Genomic DNA, 16,675 nt, shown 5'->3' with positions numbered 1-16,675 from the left:
AAAAACTTTATTTAAGGTAGATAAGGACAGGATGAAATTATACAATTGAATATAAATATAGATGGGAAACTATGTGTCGTGAATACTTATCTACTTTTCACCTATGATCTTTTTCTTTTACTTCGTTATTTTTTCTTTGTTCTTTTTTCTGATATCTTATCTTTCATTTCACTCCTTTATTGTGAATAGCATTTTATAGAGGTATAAATAACTGGAAATATGAAAAGAGACAAAGTATTCTCTAATTTCTTTTCCTGGTTATATGTATTTTCTTTTCCTTTTGTATTTCCTTTTGTTGTAAATATGTATGTTTTCTAATTTGTACTTAATTAAAAAAATTATTATTATTATTATTATTATTATTATTATTATTATTATTATTATTATTAAAAAAGGACAGATAAAGGTTCTGAAAACGTTTCTGCAGCCATCACGCCTAGTGGTGGCCCTGAAATCTGCCATTTCTATACCAAGAGTGTGCATCAACAGGGAAGAAAAATCCGAATGGCTACAGCTGTCACCAACCAATGGCAGGGGCTTGCTGGGCAATATTCTGCCACGTAACGGATGCCCTATGAAAAGACTGGGGAAGCCCCCTTGAACAAACTCCCTTCTACTAATCATTGTTACGCTTTTACTGCATTCTTTGAGTGGAGAACGTTGGCATTAATATGTGGGTGATCTTTGTGAATGTATAGGTTTATAGGTACACTAACATTCTAGTCATTTTAAGACAGCCATTCCTGGACTTCCGGTTTGCTGCGAGGGGAAAAGGCAGCCGGTGCCGCTAACGCAGCAACCCGGTGGCTGCTTTTGTGAGTTTTGGGGTAGCTCAGAGGCAACAAGCACCCCAAAGAAAGTCCTGGGGACGGCCAGGACATTACAGGGTCCTGCAGTGACCAAAGCAAGCTCCCAACGGGCCCACTAAGTTCCATTAGGAGGGCCGTCCCGGCGGTCGAGCCGCAGTCACTGGGCTCATTATTCCTCTTAGGAATTCAGCCAGCATGCATGTCTTTGGTATGGGGAAGCTAAAATCTGTAAGAGTTTTATGAACCACATTCTCAGGAAGAATTTGTAGAGAGTCTGGGAGAAATATAAAAATCTGCTGGAAAGAAAAACACACCTTTATGGTAATCACCCATCGGAGCAATTACAATTTAGAGAATTAATATGGATAGACAATGGGAATTGCTGATCTTTGCAGAACCCAGACTGAAACCTATGGAGAAGTTAAGAAGCCATGTTACGGATTGGTTACAATACCACCAGATATATGATACGTTTAAGGTAGAATTTTTTTTTTGGTTTTCAGACCAAAGCTCACAATTTGAAAAAGAATGGTTACAAAATAAGGATAAACATTTGTCTAAAATGTCTAATTTCTTATTAGAATGGAAAACAAATGACAAGCTAGTTACAGCATCAATGACGCACTGGGCAATAGATTTTGACACAATATAGACCTAAACCTCTGGGAGAAACTTTGGAAAAGTGATCTGAAATTTCCTGCATGTTATTCTCTGAAAGAGAACTATTTAAAAATAATCCATAGATGGTACCTAACTCCCAGTAGGTTGGCTAAGATGTATAAAGCAGAATCAGCTATGTGTTGGAAATGTAAAGTAGAAGGAATCTTTTTCCATGTGTGGTGGACATGCAGAAAAGTGAAGTGCAGTAATAATGGGCAAAGAATTATAACAGGCATAGGGAAACTCGGCCCTCCAGAAGTTTTGGAACTACAACTCCCATCATCCCTAGCTAACAGGACCAGTGATCAGGGATGATGGGAACTGTAGCCTCAAACATCTGGAGCACCAAGTTTGCCTATGCCTGAATTATAATGAGCTGAAAAAAATGTTTAAATTTACCTTCCCAAAAAAACTAGTGTCCTTTTTGTTGGGAATAATGCAGACACAAATTCCCAGGTCCCGGAAAAGTTTATTTATGTATGCAACAACAGCGGCCCGTGTTTTGCTGGCCCAGAAATGGAAAGTGAGTGAGGTCCCTTGTAAAGAGGACTGGCAACTTAAGATGTTAGAATATGCAGAACTTGCAGGTTTAACCCACAGAGTAAGAGAGCAAGAAGAACGTATATTTAGAGAAGAGTGGAAAATATTTATTGAATATATGGAAAATAACTGTACACAGCTCAAAATGCTGGCGGCATTAAAATAAATTCAATGGAAGGAGAAGAAGGGAAGTCATTGGATGTTTCAAAGTTTAATTTTTTTAAAAAAATTGATATGTAGAAAAATGAAAACTCTAACTCTCTCTCTCTCTCTCTATATATATATATCTCTATAAAGACAGCCATACCTGCGGCTGTATCATTGGATCCCACCAAAACTGAGAACGAAGCTTGGTTGATACTCCTAATCTCCACAAACATGGCTACTGCAAGTGGCCAGAGTAGAAATGCAATTCCTAGCATCCAATTCATTAAAATTTGGAAGACATTAGCATTATTGAAGATAATATACGGTATTAAACTCGGGAAAGGAAGATCTATAAATCTGTTTCTTGAGGAATAGGAAAGATTTATGTGTTATTGGAAAAGAAATTACGAAGCGTCAGAAGCTGGTGTTCAGAGAATATGGCTCTTTTCACTAATACAACTGAATAGATTTTGATTCATGACCATATAATCAATCAATAGAAAAGATATGCGACAGCCTTGCGTTGTGCCTGGACTCTCTTTAAAACTATTAAAAGAAAAAAGTGAACAGGGTATGCTAATTAATCAAAGCAAAGACAACTCAAGGAAGGCTAAACTACAAAATAGAAGGGGTCAAAATATACACCTAGCCATGAGGAAAAAACAATACTGTACTCTGGAAGCAAAAAAACCCTAACAGGATGAGTTAAAACCTCTTTCTCTGATGTGCTTGTCATTTTTACTTGCAGGGATTATTTTCTCACTTTGTTTATAGGGAAAGCATATAAAGGCGCTTGGTGCGTGCCAGCTGAAGTGGTAACTTCTCAGGATTTTATCACATACCAGGCCAATAACACACAACACAACAGGCCTTCACACTCACCTCTCCCACAGTAGATCTTCTCTAACGGCTTCACACAAAAGTTGTCCTTTCATGTAGGCATGTGTACTGCTCACAAAAGAACAGATTGTCTGAAGAATGTTCTTTGCATCATTCATGCTGTCATCACTGTATTCAACAGCTAGGAAAATAAATTCAGCTTTATGTTGTTCTGTCAAAGCATCAGCATTATTAGATAAACAGAGAACAATGGTTATTGTACTATTAAAAGCTATTAATCTCGCGTGGCTCAGGTGTGGGAATGGATTTAACGGCCCCCTCACTCTTCCTACCACCAGCCAACACAGGGCTACATCTGAAAATTGATTTGACGTTCAAGAGTACAGACAAAAAAACCCCTCACCCCCCAAAATCATAGCACTCTCCAAAAAAAGTCCCTAACCCAAAAATTATGCCTTATAAATGTGCACACAAAGCATACACCTAATTATGACTTTATGGATAGTCCATCTCTACTCAAAGTTGTTTTCCTTACCTGATCTGTATCCACTCCGTAAGCAAAACATCCTAAACTGATCAGGTGAGAACTTCTTCAGGAAATCCTAAAGACAAGTGAAAAAGAAATACAAATTAAGCTCTAGCTCTCCTTATAACCAACAGTTATAAGTAGGCCATAAAGGACATCACCAGTCATGGAAAATAGTCTCCATGACAGAATCCACACGCTGCCAAATCCCAGATTGCATGCAGTGGTCAGAGTGTTGGGCTAGGACTTAGAAGACCACAGCGTCTCAGGCTGACCTACTTTGCAGGGTTGTGAGGATAAAATGGGGAGGAGGCAGGCCACCTTGAGCAACTTTGAGGAAAGGTGTGATAGAAAGGAAATCATCATCATCCAGCTTTCAATACTCACATGAATTAATTTTTTGCGTACAGGGCTAGGATTGCAAGTTTGGGACAGACCTTCCAGTTTACAACAGGAAGACCTTCGGTAACAAACACAATCCCAAGTCCTTCCACACACCTCAAAGCTCCTGACCCTCTGCTATTATATACCTCATAAAGAGGATTATATCAAGGCAGATAGCAATCCCTGCTTCCATGAGCACTGATTGCGGCAGAATCTGACAAGGAATTTTGAGTTTTCATTTAAAGTGGAAAAACCCAAGCTTCTAGTTTTCATTTAAAGTGAAAAAAACAAGCTTCTAGTTCTCAATGCTGCAGAAATGTCAGAATGCACAGAAATGGAGGGCTGCAAATGGGCCCCATGTCCGGGGATGGAATTTAGGCACCTGCATGAACTACAGTCACTTCCTTCTGGCTATGTACCTCCTAGTTACTGCCTGCTAAACTTCCTCCTAGTACCTATTAGTATTTCACAAAATTAAAAATGTAACCCAAATTTTACAAAAACACAAAGAGCAGGTTCAGAATAAAGTGAATTTTGTGTGTGTATCTAAACACATGACATGTATCTGCCTCATTTTACAGTCTGAGTGAAATATCTGAGTTTGGCTTCCTAGGTGTAAGAAATGCAGATACTCTCACCGCTCTATATTAGACAATATCCTGTCTTCCGCGCAGGACACAGAACAATATAATATACTGTTAACTGTTAGCAACTTAAACTAAACTCGGGGTGAGAGTATCAGGAAGGAAGACTCAAAAGAACAAGCACAGCTTGACAGACACTATTCAACTTGAGTCCAGAAAGAGGGTGAAACGACGCCTGACTAGTCCTTTAGAATCTGTTCATTCCTAAATGTGAAGGAAGACAAAAGGAAAGCAGTCAATGCTGCAGATTTTCAGGGGGGATTTTTCCACACGAGAGTTTTCTCATGAATAAACAAGAGGAAGTCTGGGTCAGTGGACTGAAACTCACCTTCAGGAGTTTATTTTTTTCTTTAAGATGAGTGAAGAAAAATTACCCATCAATTACTATGCCAACTAGCCCATCCAAAAGATTCCCCCAGTTACAATATACAACTGATTTGTGAAGGACATACAAAAAAATCCACAGGCAAACAAAATGTCACCTTTGTGTTCCAAAGAATTTATCACGATGTCCTCTTCCCAACAACATGCAGGCATTTTTAAAGCTAGCATGGTGGACAAGATGCTAGCCTTGGGCCACGCTGGCTGAGGCGGAAGGAGCTGAAGTCTAACTACATCTGGAAAACTATGCATTTCCCCACCTCTGCTTTACACTTCCTTCCGCTTGTTTACTCAAGACAGCAGGCCTGTTAAGTTTAGTGAAGCTTACTGCCAGGTACGCTTGCAGCCTTGGACTGCTAACCTGAACACAGCTGGACTCACTGCACTGGATGGCGCTACACTGTACCTCAAAGTTGTTGCAAGGGAAAACGATGGCCTCCTCTGAGCAAGAGCTGGATATAAATGTTGTTAGACTCAACTCCCACCAGGCCCAGAATCCCATGGTCAGAAACGATGTTCTAGTCCAACAACTAGAGCCCAATGATCCTCACAAGTAACACTGCATTTTAAGATGCCTGTTAAACGGAACGTTTTGATGTGGTGTGAAGAATCATGGATACTGTAGAATAACCTCAAGGTCCCCAAGGATACCTTGGAGGATGAGTGCAGTACAACTACAATAGATATACAGAGCCATGTTCTCTTTGATACCTGTTTAATCCTCCGTCATCTCTGTTTAGACGTAAATTCATGAACCAAAGTAAAGGTAAAGGACCCCTGGACAGTTAAGTCCAGTCAAAGGCGACTATGGGGTTGTGGCACTAATCTTGCTTTTAGGCCGAGGGAGCCGGCGCTCGTCCGTAGACACCTTTCCAGATCATGTGGCCAGCATGACTAAACCGCTTCTGGCGCAATGGAACACCGTGATGGAAACCAGAGCGCATGGAAACACTGTTTACCTTCCTGTGTTTTCGAACTGCAAGGTTGGCAGGAGCTGGGACAGAGCAAGGGGAGCTCACTCCATCACTGGGATTCGAACCGCCGACCATCTGATCGGCAAGCTCAAGAGGCTCAGTGGTTTAGACCACAATGCCACCTGCGTCCCTCTCATGAACCAATGAAGCTAAAGCAAGTGCAGAGTCAGAAGTAGAGCTGGGTGATATATTGATATATCGTCCAAAGCCGTTTTGAATTTCATATCATGATACTGTTTTCATAATTTTTGACTTGGCAATATTTTGAGTGTGTGTGTCTGTGTGTGTGTGTGTGTGTGTGTGCGTGCGCGCTATGCAAAATTCACAATCCGGGGAAAACTGTGAAGCCAGCCAATGTCTCTACATAACTCCATCCTTATTTCAGACATCCTAATATCACGATGCTTAAAAGTAAAGGGACCCCTAACCATTAGGTCCAGTCGTGACCGACTCTGGGGTTGTGGCGCTCATCTCGCTCTATAGGCCGAGGGAGCCGGCGTTTGTCCGCAGACAGCTTCCGGGTCATATGGCCAGGATGACTAAGCCGCTTCTGGCGAACCAGAGCAGTGCACGGAAACGCCGTTTACCTTCCCGCTGGAGCGGTCCCTATTTATCTACTTGCACTTTGATGTGCTTTTGAACTGCTAGGTTGGCAGGAGCAGGGACCAAGCAACAGGAGCTCACCCCGTTGCGGGGATTCGAACCGCCGACCTTCTGATCAGCAAGTCCTAGGCTCTGTGGTTTAACCCACAGCGCCACCCGCGTCCCCTATCACGATGCTTAGCTGGTGATATATCATGATGATGAAAACCAGATATGGCCCAGCCCTAGTTAGAAGATGGCAATGCTCTTCTGCACTGAGCCTGCAATCCTAAATACACTTGCCTGGGACCAAGTCATCTTGAACGCTATAGGACTTGTGCCCAAGTAGACATGCCCAGGGTGGCACAGGTAATCTCGAATATGAGCTGGGCCAGGCCTCAAGCATTCCTCCATCACACCCTCTGATCTTAAGAGCTTCTTCTTCAAGCTTCTTCCTGCACAGGCCAAATCCACTGAGAGGAACTTGATTTTAAAACACACACCAAAAAACACATTCCCGGTGGTAGAAACTGTTCAGAGGATTCAAGTTAAATGGAAGCGTGCGCCAGTTTACAATACCTTAATGGTAATGTAGTTTTTCAATGATTTTGACATTTTCTCACTCCCTTTAACATGCAGGTGTCCTGGAACGACAAAAGCAAGATGACTTTGCTTTATTTTCTGAGCAGAGTTTTTTTAAAAAAAGACAAAAACAAGGTTAAATTATTTTTCAGAATGGCAGGAGCTAGAAAACAGTAGACTAGAGTCTATTTCACTCAGTTTGTTGTTCTATATTAAGGAACAAGAATTTTTAAAATATTAAAAACAGTGCTGCTATTTCTGTAACTGATTTAGTCATGTGCCTTGTAACTGCTTTAGGTTGCATATTAATGTAGGGTTTTCCAGACATTGAAGCAAGCAGGGTGTAAATTTCAACTAAGCAAGCCTATTACCATTACTCAGTGCTAGGAGGAAAGGCCAATATTTTCTTTTTCATTCCCTATTACAGTAACTAAAATATTCCCAAACACAACTAGCCCTTTAATTTGCAGCACCACAGATCAAAATCGCCCACCCCCAGGAAATTCTTCAACTAAAAAATTAAGGAACAATCCCAGGGCCCAATCCCAACAGGAGCAAATGGGCTGAGACATATGGGCTTTGTTTCATTTGCTATACATGGAGCATTCATAAAACTGGGCCCAATTTTATGGAACCCCCTTCCAGTTGAGGTAACACAGTCCACCTACCCCTGACCCCAAAACCTACCGAAGACTTTTAATCCAGCAGGCATTGTAACTTAAGCTTGATTTAATAGTTTTAACCAATTTTTACCTTTTCTGTATTGTATTTTCTGTATACCGTGTAGGGACTATTGTAACCAAGTGGTATAAAGGTAAAGGTACCCCTGCCTGTACGGGCCAGTCTTGACAGACTCTAGGGTTGTGGGCTCATCTCGCTCTAGAGGCCGGGAGCCGGCACCGTCCACAGACACTTCCGGGTCATGTGGCCAGTGTGACATCGCTGCTCTGGCGAGCCAGCACCAGCGAAGCACACGGAACGCCGTTTACCTTCCCGCTAGAAAGCGGTACCTATTTATCTATTTGCACTTTTAAGGGTGCTTTCGAACTGCTAGGTGGGCAGGAGCTGGAACCGAAAGACGGGAGCGCACCCCGCCGCGGGGATTCGAACCGCCGACCATACGATCGGCAAGTCCTAGGCACTGTGGTTTTACCCACAGCGCCACCCGCGTCCCAATATTCTGTATTGTATTTTCTGTATACCGTGTAGGGACTATTGTAACCAAGTGGCATATAAGCTGCTTAAACAAATCAATCATATAATATAAGCAAAGTGCCACTTTCAAGCCCAAGATGGCTTCCAAGGACGATTTTACCTCATTCTTTTCTGAGAAAAGGCAGAAACAGAAGGAACCTTATCCATGGACAATACTTTGCAACAACCGCACGGCATGACTCCACTGGGACCTGTATGTGGCAGGAAGTCGCGAATGACCAAAGCATCACAACATGTGTGCGGGCATCGTCTGTGACTATCTGCACACGGCTTTCACACAATTTCTACATAGAAGTGTGCTAGAAACATGTATTGTGTGAAGTGCTTCTTAGGTTTTGTTGTGCACCATTGTGCTGTTAAACACACACACACAAGAGAGAGAGAGAGAGAGAGAGAGAGAGAGAGAGAGTTGTGCATTTTCTCCATCAGCTCCTCCTACAAATATTTCAAGAGAGGCAAGCAGTCTTGAATAGAGTCCCATTAATGAGCTTGCCCAAACTCTACAATCTGTTAAGGAACACTGACAAGTTATTTTCTGAAACTCAATAATAATTGCCTATGAATAATTCACATTAAGCTATGGGAAGAAGAAGAAGAGGAAGAAATCAGTTAATGAATGCAACATGCTTTCACAATAGTGCCACTGAAAGGTAAAGATAAGTAAATTAATCAGCTACAGGTAATCTGAACACCAAAATAGCACTCTACATCATTTGAAGCGTGCACATGTAAGAAAGTAATTTTTAAAAGCAAAGTCTTAAACATAATGGAGTGAATATCTCTAGTAGAAAAATTCAGTATCTTTCAGCATTTTGATTTACAATATTAAGTAGGCTGTTGCATCCTAAATATATATACAGTGGTACCTCTAGTTATGAACTTAATTCATTCCAGAGGTCTGTTCTTAACCTGAAACTGTTCTTAACTAGAGGCGTGCTTTCGCTAATGGGGCCTCTTGCTGCCACTGCACCGCCGGGACACAATTTCTGTTCTTATCCTGGAGCCAAGTTCTCAACTCAAGGTAACTCTTCCAGGTTAGTGGAATTTGTAGCCTGACGCGTTTGTAACCTGAGGCCTTTGTAACTCGAGGTACCACTGTATATATATTACAGGAACAGGGAAAACCATTAATCAGAAATCATGACTCAACTCTGCAAAAAGAGTAAAAATGGTTTGAACCAGGCTGACTGCTTGTTGAAATTTCACCATTTGGGTATTTATTTGTTTCATACTGTTAAGAGAAAAGGTAGTACTGAGATACTTAAAAGCAGCTAAATCTAAAGCAGCATCAACAGGCTTAAAATAAACCAATGCCTAGGATACATTTGCAAATAAAAACAGACACACGTGAGGCAACTCTTTTTCAGAAGGGCTTGCCTTACTCTCGTCAATTCATGCGCACATTTTATGAGCAAAACTATGTGATGTGAAAATATCCCAGAATGCTCCTTCCTAACATTTGTGGTAGGACAAAGGCACCTTGGGCCCTGATCTGGTAACATCCACATGAACAAGGACAGGGATATGCAATTCCCCTTACAGAAGACATCATGCTCCCTCTCTCCCTTCCACTCCCCTCAGAGGGCCAAATCAAATGTCATGTGCCCCACCCAAAGACTGCTAAAGAACACTTCTAGGAGGAGAGCTTCACACAGGAGGGCACAACGGCTTCCATCTTGAAAACCACGAATGGAAAGAAGTCCACCTAAGAGGACTTGTCCGCTTTCTTCTCCCCACCAACCACAGTTCCCAAAAGGGCTATCCAGAGGGTTGGGGAACTTTCCTGAGCAATGTGGGAAAGAGCATAGGGGGCAGCACTGAAAAGGTGACCCAAAATCAGGCAGAGGAACTTGTAGCTCCATTCATACAAGGTTCCTCTTCAAGATTTTGGGTAAGTTCCCACAACCACCAACAGCTCACATCCTATCCCACACTGTTCACTTGGGTCCTCCAACTTCAAAGAGGCATTAATGGGGCTATAGAGGGAGGTTCAAGAGTGCCTTTGAAAGGGTCTTTTGCTGCAGCTCCCCGATAGCGGAATCCTCTCCCCAGTGAAGTCCACATAGTGCCATCGTTAACTTCTCTCTTTTCCCAGGCAGCTGGTGGCTGATGTTGATTTCGCTATTTCTTGATATTACTTTGCTGCTGAAGATCTGCTGCTGTTTTATTGGGTCTGTTCTATGGGTTATTGTATGCCTTTAAATGTAACATAAACAAATTGTTCTTCTGATTTGCCTTATGATCTTAAAATTTTGGAAGTTTGGTGACTCCTTATGTTGCAACTAATAAACAAAATTAATATCCTTATTCACAGATCACAGGATCCAAGTTCATGTTTGTACTGAGCTCAGACTGTGAGTCAATCCAATTGCACAGGCCACTTCTATGCTGCCACGGTTGAACCCTAGTAGGAAGATGGCTTGGAGAGGCTCCAAAATATTGCGCTGACTCATTCAGAAAAACCCAGCATAAACTTACACACAGTAGTGCAATACACAAGCAACTTCTGTAGTCTCAATAAGCAAACTGTGTTTGTCATGCATTGAGAGGTAACAGAAGAACAGATAAACAGCATCAAAATTAAGTTATGACATGTGATAATTATGTTCATTAAATGTTACCTTTAAAAACTTGATTTTGTCCAGAACGGCGTAACTGAATGAAATGGAATGCTAGGGACGTCAAAAGCAAAAAAAAAAAAAAAAGGGTTTATTTAAGCACTTACCAGAGTGTAGAAAATAATTTCCCCATTGTTCACACTGATGATAAACTTCACATTGAGCAATTTCGTTTTCGTGATGAGGAAATGCAAGATCGATTCCACCAGTGTGGATATCCAAATGTCCTCCAAACACCAGACTACAACAAAAGCAATCAATGAGTGGGAGTTTGGGAGGGAGGAGAAAAAAGACAGAGAAATACATTCCTGTTACAGATCAGTAAAGAGAAGAATTGGGAGCCAACTCTGGAATTTATTCAAACCACTGCATCAGCTTAAGTTTATCATAGAAGGAATCATCTATATATAGGTTTTCTATTAGCCAAATGAAGTGTGTGTGTGTGACATATTCTTTGATTTATTTTTTTCAGAAGCGCTGGAAAATAGCACTGTATTTGTGTTCAATCCACAGGAGCAGATCAATAATGGCACTTTACCAATCTGTTCTGATCTCACTCCAAATAAGCAGAAAGATTTTTTAAAACATTACAAAGCAAAGCCAGTTTAAGAGGAGCACCTTGCAAAGTGTGTTTTTCCAGGATTCTAAGATTGATTTCAATTGGCCGTGGTGTTTTTTGCAGAATAAGAGCAACAGAGGGACAGTATGTGCAGTGAGTTTTTCCTCCTATGCAAGAAGTCCCATGCATCCCTGGTATGCATCAGCAAATGTAATGTTTGAACAAGGCAACCACAGTTGCAACCAGCAGCAATTATACACAAGTGTTTCAATAAGGCAGAAGCAGAAGCAACTTGCAGCACGATAGTTCTGGATGTCATTCATTATTGCCAAATTAACCAGCAAACTGAGCTCCGTTAACAAAGTGTTTGGAGTTCAATACAGTATGAGGTGCCTGTTCTCTGCTCCCTTGCACACATATACAGTGCTACCTCGGGTTACATAAGCTTCAGGTTACATACGCTTCAGGTTACAGACTCCGCTAACCCAGAAATAGTGCTTCAGGTTAAGAACTTTGCTTCAGGATGAGAACAGAAATCGTGCTCCGGCGGCGCAGCAGGCCCCATTAGCTAAAGTGGTGCTTCAGGTTTAGAACAGTTTCAGGTTAAGAACGAATTAAGTACTTAACCTGAGGTACCACTGTAAAGGGATGGCATTAAATTGAGCCACTTACTTGAATGCTGCAATACTTCCATTTACCTCTAGATGGAAGTGGCCTTACCCTTATTAAACACTGTAATCTCAGCCGCAAAGAGTTTAACTGAGACAGCAGAGGAACTGCAGCCTTAGTCCAGCTTCCAGATTGTCAAATACTACCTATCTCCATTGTCTCTCAAGACAGACCGAGGCCAACGACAATGATACTGATCATTATTTTATATTGCTTATAGATATTTTATTGACTAAGCGGTTTACAATCTGTTCTCAGTAAAGAAAATATATTTAGCCAAATGCTTCTTAAAACTTTGCTTGTTGAGGACTACTTGTTCTGGTCCCTTGTTTTCCATGAACTACATTAGAGGCTGTTTTTGAAATGGCTTCTGAGTTGAAGTGCTTTGGGGGCCCCAATCCAGCTGAACTGAACAGACAGCATGAAGTGGAGAAGAGGGAAGCACTGCTAGGTCTACAAAGACTTGTCCTAGACCCCTAAGACATTTGCCTAAAGGTAAAGGTAAAGGTACCCCTGCCCGTACGGGCCAGTCTTGACAGACTCTAGGGTTGTGCGCTCATCTCACTCTATAGGCTGAGAGCCAGCGCTGTCCGCAGACACTTCCGGGTCACGTGGCCAGCGTGACAAAGCTGCATCTGGCGAGCCAGCACAGCACACGGAACGCTGTTTACCTTCCCGCTATAAAGCGGTACCTATTTATCTATTTGCACTTTTAAGGGTGCTTTCGAACTGCTAGGTGGGCAGGAGCTGGAACCGAAAGACGGGAGCTCACCCCGCCGCGGGGATTCGAACCGCCGACCATGCGATCGGCAAGTCCTAGGCGCTGAGGTTTTACCCACAGCGCCACCCGCGTCCCTAAGACATTTGCCTACCTGTCACCTAAAAATGATGTCACCTTGTGTGTTCCAAGTACAGATGCACAGACCGTAGGAGTTGCCATTTTGTTCGACATTTACTGCCATAAACTCCAGATAAGTCAAAGTAACAAGAACCTCCTGGATCAGGCCAATGGCTCAGGATAGTTCAGTATCCTGCCCTCACAGGGGCTAACCAGATGCTTGCAGGAAGCCACAAGTCTGCCAGCTCCTCTCTCTGTTTCTACTCTGGCTTTGCAGGCTGCCTAAAATAACACTGTAAACTGCAGTTTAGGAATCACCAGCTTGGCTCCCCTGTATGATCACTGCATCTCTCGTATTGGTGTGCCCTCCTGACTTGCCATGGCGCATCATAGCAAGCGCAAGATGTGGGCTACAAAGGCAACAGATGTCACTGCCTTCAGTTTGCAGCCCTTCCACTCAGAAGAGCTGTCCTTAAAATGTGATTTCATTATTTGCTTTCTCCCCCAAACTGCAATTGCCATTACTGCAATTGTCACTTATTAAAAAATAAAACTGTTTTCAACAGAAACCCTCCGTGATTCACATGTCAATCGCTTTCTAATGCATGCTCATAAAGAAACAAAGATGAAGAAGTCCAGACTGGCTGACCTTGATATCGTTGAACACTCAATGTGCCAGCCAGGCCTTCCATTCCCCCAGGGAGAAACCCAGGATGTCTCTTGAGGTTTGGCTGCCTTCCAAAGAGCGAAATCCTTCACGTTACGCTTATCGCTGTCGGCTGCCAATAACAAGGGGTGACGCATTAACAAATATGCTGGGAATGAGTTAAGTGTGTAAAAGAGATCTCTGCTGTATTCTGTAAGTAATCTGGACAGCTTCATACGGGGTCACCTGAGGGGAACATCACAAAATCACAGCAGGGGAATCAGAATCATAGAATTGTAGGAGTTGGAAGAGAACTCAAGGGACGTCAAGTTCAACCCCCTGCAATGCAAGGAATGTCAACACATGGTCCTCCATCCAATTTGAAACCATACTGGACCCTGCTTAACTTTGCAAATGGGCTAGAAGTTTTATGGCTGCACCACTAAGAGGGCATCTCTGTGGGAGCTGTCAGTTTTTGTTTTTAATAAAAATGGACAAACATGGGTGCAGGGGTTGTCCAGAGCACCACAGTGATGTACTTATGGAAGCAGTTAGAAATAACCTGTACAAATTAAATTTAAAACTGGGGGGCTCCCACAAAAGACCCTTTAGGAGCCAGATGCAGCCCATGTTCTACAGCTTAGCACCCCTGGCTTACACAGAACCAAGTTAAAACAGGGCTACTAGCCTCCTTTCTATGTATTATATACTTTTTGCATAGAATACATACAAAGCCTCCGTAATTCATGCAGAAGCCAACACAGCTTTTGTTAACTTACCTGGTTCCTCTTGGGTGTCAGGGTAAACCTGCGTTAGCTTTCCATATCTGTCTCCCCTAGAACGGACATCAAAATAAACATTACCTGTCGGAAATAAACAGTTTGGTCTTATTACAAAGATGGAAGCGATTAGGCCTACTGATTTAAAGGCGTAGCTGATTTAAGGCCTAGCCAATTTAAGGGTAGCCAATGTAGTGCTCTACAGAAGTTGTTGGACTACAATTCTCATCATCCCTGAAGGCTCCAGCAGGCTGGAGCTGATGAGAGTTGGAGTGCAACAATAGATGGAGGACACCCTGTTGACTACCCTTGGATTAAGGGGAAACTCTACACCTGGGTTTCCCAAACTTGGGTCTCTCTCCAGCTGTTTTTGGACTACAATCCCCATCATCCCTGACCAATGATCCTGCTAGCTAGGGAGGATGGGTGTTGTAGTCCAAAATCATCTGGAAACCCAAGTTTGGGAAACCCTGATTTACACATTCAATATTTATGCACCCAGCACACCACCACACAGGGTACTGAACAGTGTCAGCAACCATGAGGAGATGGTACCCCTATGCTGATCACATAGACCAAGCAGGCTGCATGTGGAATCATCTGGCAAAGTAGACTGGCCCAAGGTCACTCAATGAACTTCCTGGCTGAGTGGGGATTTGAACCCTGCTCTCACAGGTCCTCGGCTGCCACTCTTAACTACTAGGCCACAATGGCTCAAAGTTAATAGTTACATTAACTCTGTATTTGCTATTCAGCAGCTGGACAAAATGTAATCAAGGCAACATGAAAAAAACAGACACCAAAAAATGTTTTCTACACTAATTAACATGCAATTGCATTGTTCAGAAGATTTACCTTTCGATGTTGCATAACCATGCCCACTAGCAATGATCTGTTGTATAAAAGAAATGATCTGAGGAATATTTTCAGTCACTCTCATATATATTGTAGGAGGTAGAACCTGAAAATTTTAAAAAAGGCATCAGCTTTTTAATAAATGTGGACTATCAGCAGCAAGTTTAAGTGTTACCTGGTCAATAGAATAACAAAAAGAACACCAACTTCGCAGGAAACATCAACGAAGTTGGGGAGACATAGGCAATTAGCTCAACAGACCAAGGAAGAGGTCCACCGCTGCCCAGGCATCTTTTCCAACAAATAAAATATGTCTTCCATATTAGAGGAAATATCTGTACCTTTAAAGCATCCATGTCTTGCTTGAAGTCCTCCTCATAAAAATGAGCAAGAGACACTGGTGATATGCCCATCTGTAAGAAAGGAGCGCACAGGTAAATCTGTTTGATCTGTTAGTTAATAGCGAACTGAAGGAGAGAAAAGAAATCCAAGATAAAACCAATAAGCCACATTAACTGCTAGCCCGAAGAGCACAACAATCTTACATATCAAGGGAGAAGGGAACTGATCTTTTTTGAGGGGAGGGAGGGACATCCTTAATCTAAAGGTAGCTTCAATTTCAAACACGGAATTAAAAATACCCTATTTCACAGTCAAACAGGAATGACAGGTGACAGCTCTCCGGAGCCCTGACAACAACAAAAACCCCAAATGTTCAGGGAAATTCCTTGAAATACTTAATAGTATTTCTCATTTCATTGAGATAAAAGAAGATACAGTTCAAAACGGGCCAAACTGGACTGGTAATGGAGAGATATTCCCTCCCCCCACAGCGCACCCACTTGTTTTGATTACTGTTTGGGGCTGAGGCCTACTAAAGCAAGTGTTTATCATTTTGAAGGAATTCCCTTGGTTTTAGCTCCCTAGCATCACCAGAAAGTCAGCTGAGAGGGTGAACCACCACAAAACCAAATCGTATTGTCTATGTGACATCATTATTCTGCCCACAGGATCCCAGATTGTTTGGGACAGTCTTTCCCAGCATGGTGCTTTCTATATGTTTCTGACCGCAACTCCCCATCAACTCCAACCAGCACAAACACCAAGTTGGAGAAGGCTGATTTGGGATCATGCAGGAAGCAGCCTGGGATTATTATTTTTTGCTTATGTTTTAAAAAGTATTTTTCAGGACTTTGGATCTTCCCCTTCAGAGCTGGTGGGAAAGAAGGAACTATGAGCGACAAGTAAAAATGTTAAGTACAGTATAGACGAAAGCTTGGTGGACCCCCCCTTATGGTACAAGAGGCACCATACATCAACAACTCAAGTTACTACATTTAAATATTTCAGAAATTCCCAGCATACAAAAACTGAGCTGCTCAATGCCAATATATTATGCCAAATGTTAGGACAGAAAATTGGGCAGA

General features: G+C 42.2%; 1 protein-coding gene across 4 annotated transcripts in view; it reads right to left on the bottom strand.

Annotated features, from left to right (window-relative positions):
• CARS2 (cysteinyl-tRNA synthetase 2, mitochondrial) overlaps positions 1–16,675 on the bottom strand; it is a 42,961-nt gene that overhangs the window by 22,140 nt on the left and 4,146 nt on the right. For all 4 annotated transcript variants that reach the window (XR_013392673.1, XR_013392672.1, XM_028728132.2 and 1 more), the window contains exons 4-11: positions 15,590–15,661; positions 15,249–15,354; positions 14,394–14,477; positions 13,618–13,747; positions 11,010–11,143; positions 7,067–7,131; positions 3,532–3,598; positions 3,039–3,177 (exon numbers count right to left, since the gene is read on the bottom strand). Coding sequence is in view for 2 of the 4 variants with exons in the window: in XM_028728132.2 (XP_028583965.2) it covers positions 3,039–3,177; positions 3,532–3,598; positions 7,067–7,131; positions 11,010–11,143; positions 13,618–13,747; positions 14,394–14,477; positions 15,249–15,354; positions 15,590–15,661 (797 nt within the window). In the remaining 2 variants the exon portion in view is untranslated. The remainder of the gene's footprint in view (positions 1–3,038; positions 3,178–3,531; positions 3,599–7,066; positions 7,132–11,009; positions 11,144–13,617; positions 13,748–14,393; positions 14,478–15,248; positions 15,355–15,589; positions 15,662–16,675) is intronic.

The sequence above is a fragment of the Podarcis muralis genome, chromosome 4, assembly GCF_964188315.1.
Source record: "Podarcis muralis chromosome 4, rPodMur119.hap1.1, whole genome shotgun sequence".
In the NCBI taxonomy this organism is placed as follows: Eukaryota; Metazoa; Chordata; class Lepidosauria; order Squamata; family Lacertidae; genus Podarcis; species Podarcis muralis.
Note: the sequence above shows the minus strand (reverse complement) of the source record. Positions and strands in the feature narration are given on the sequence as shown.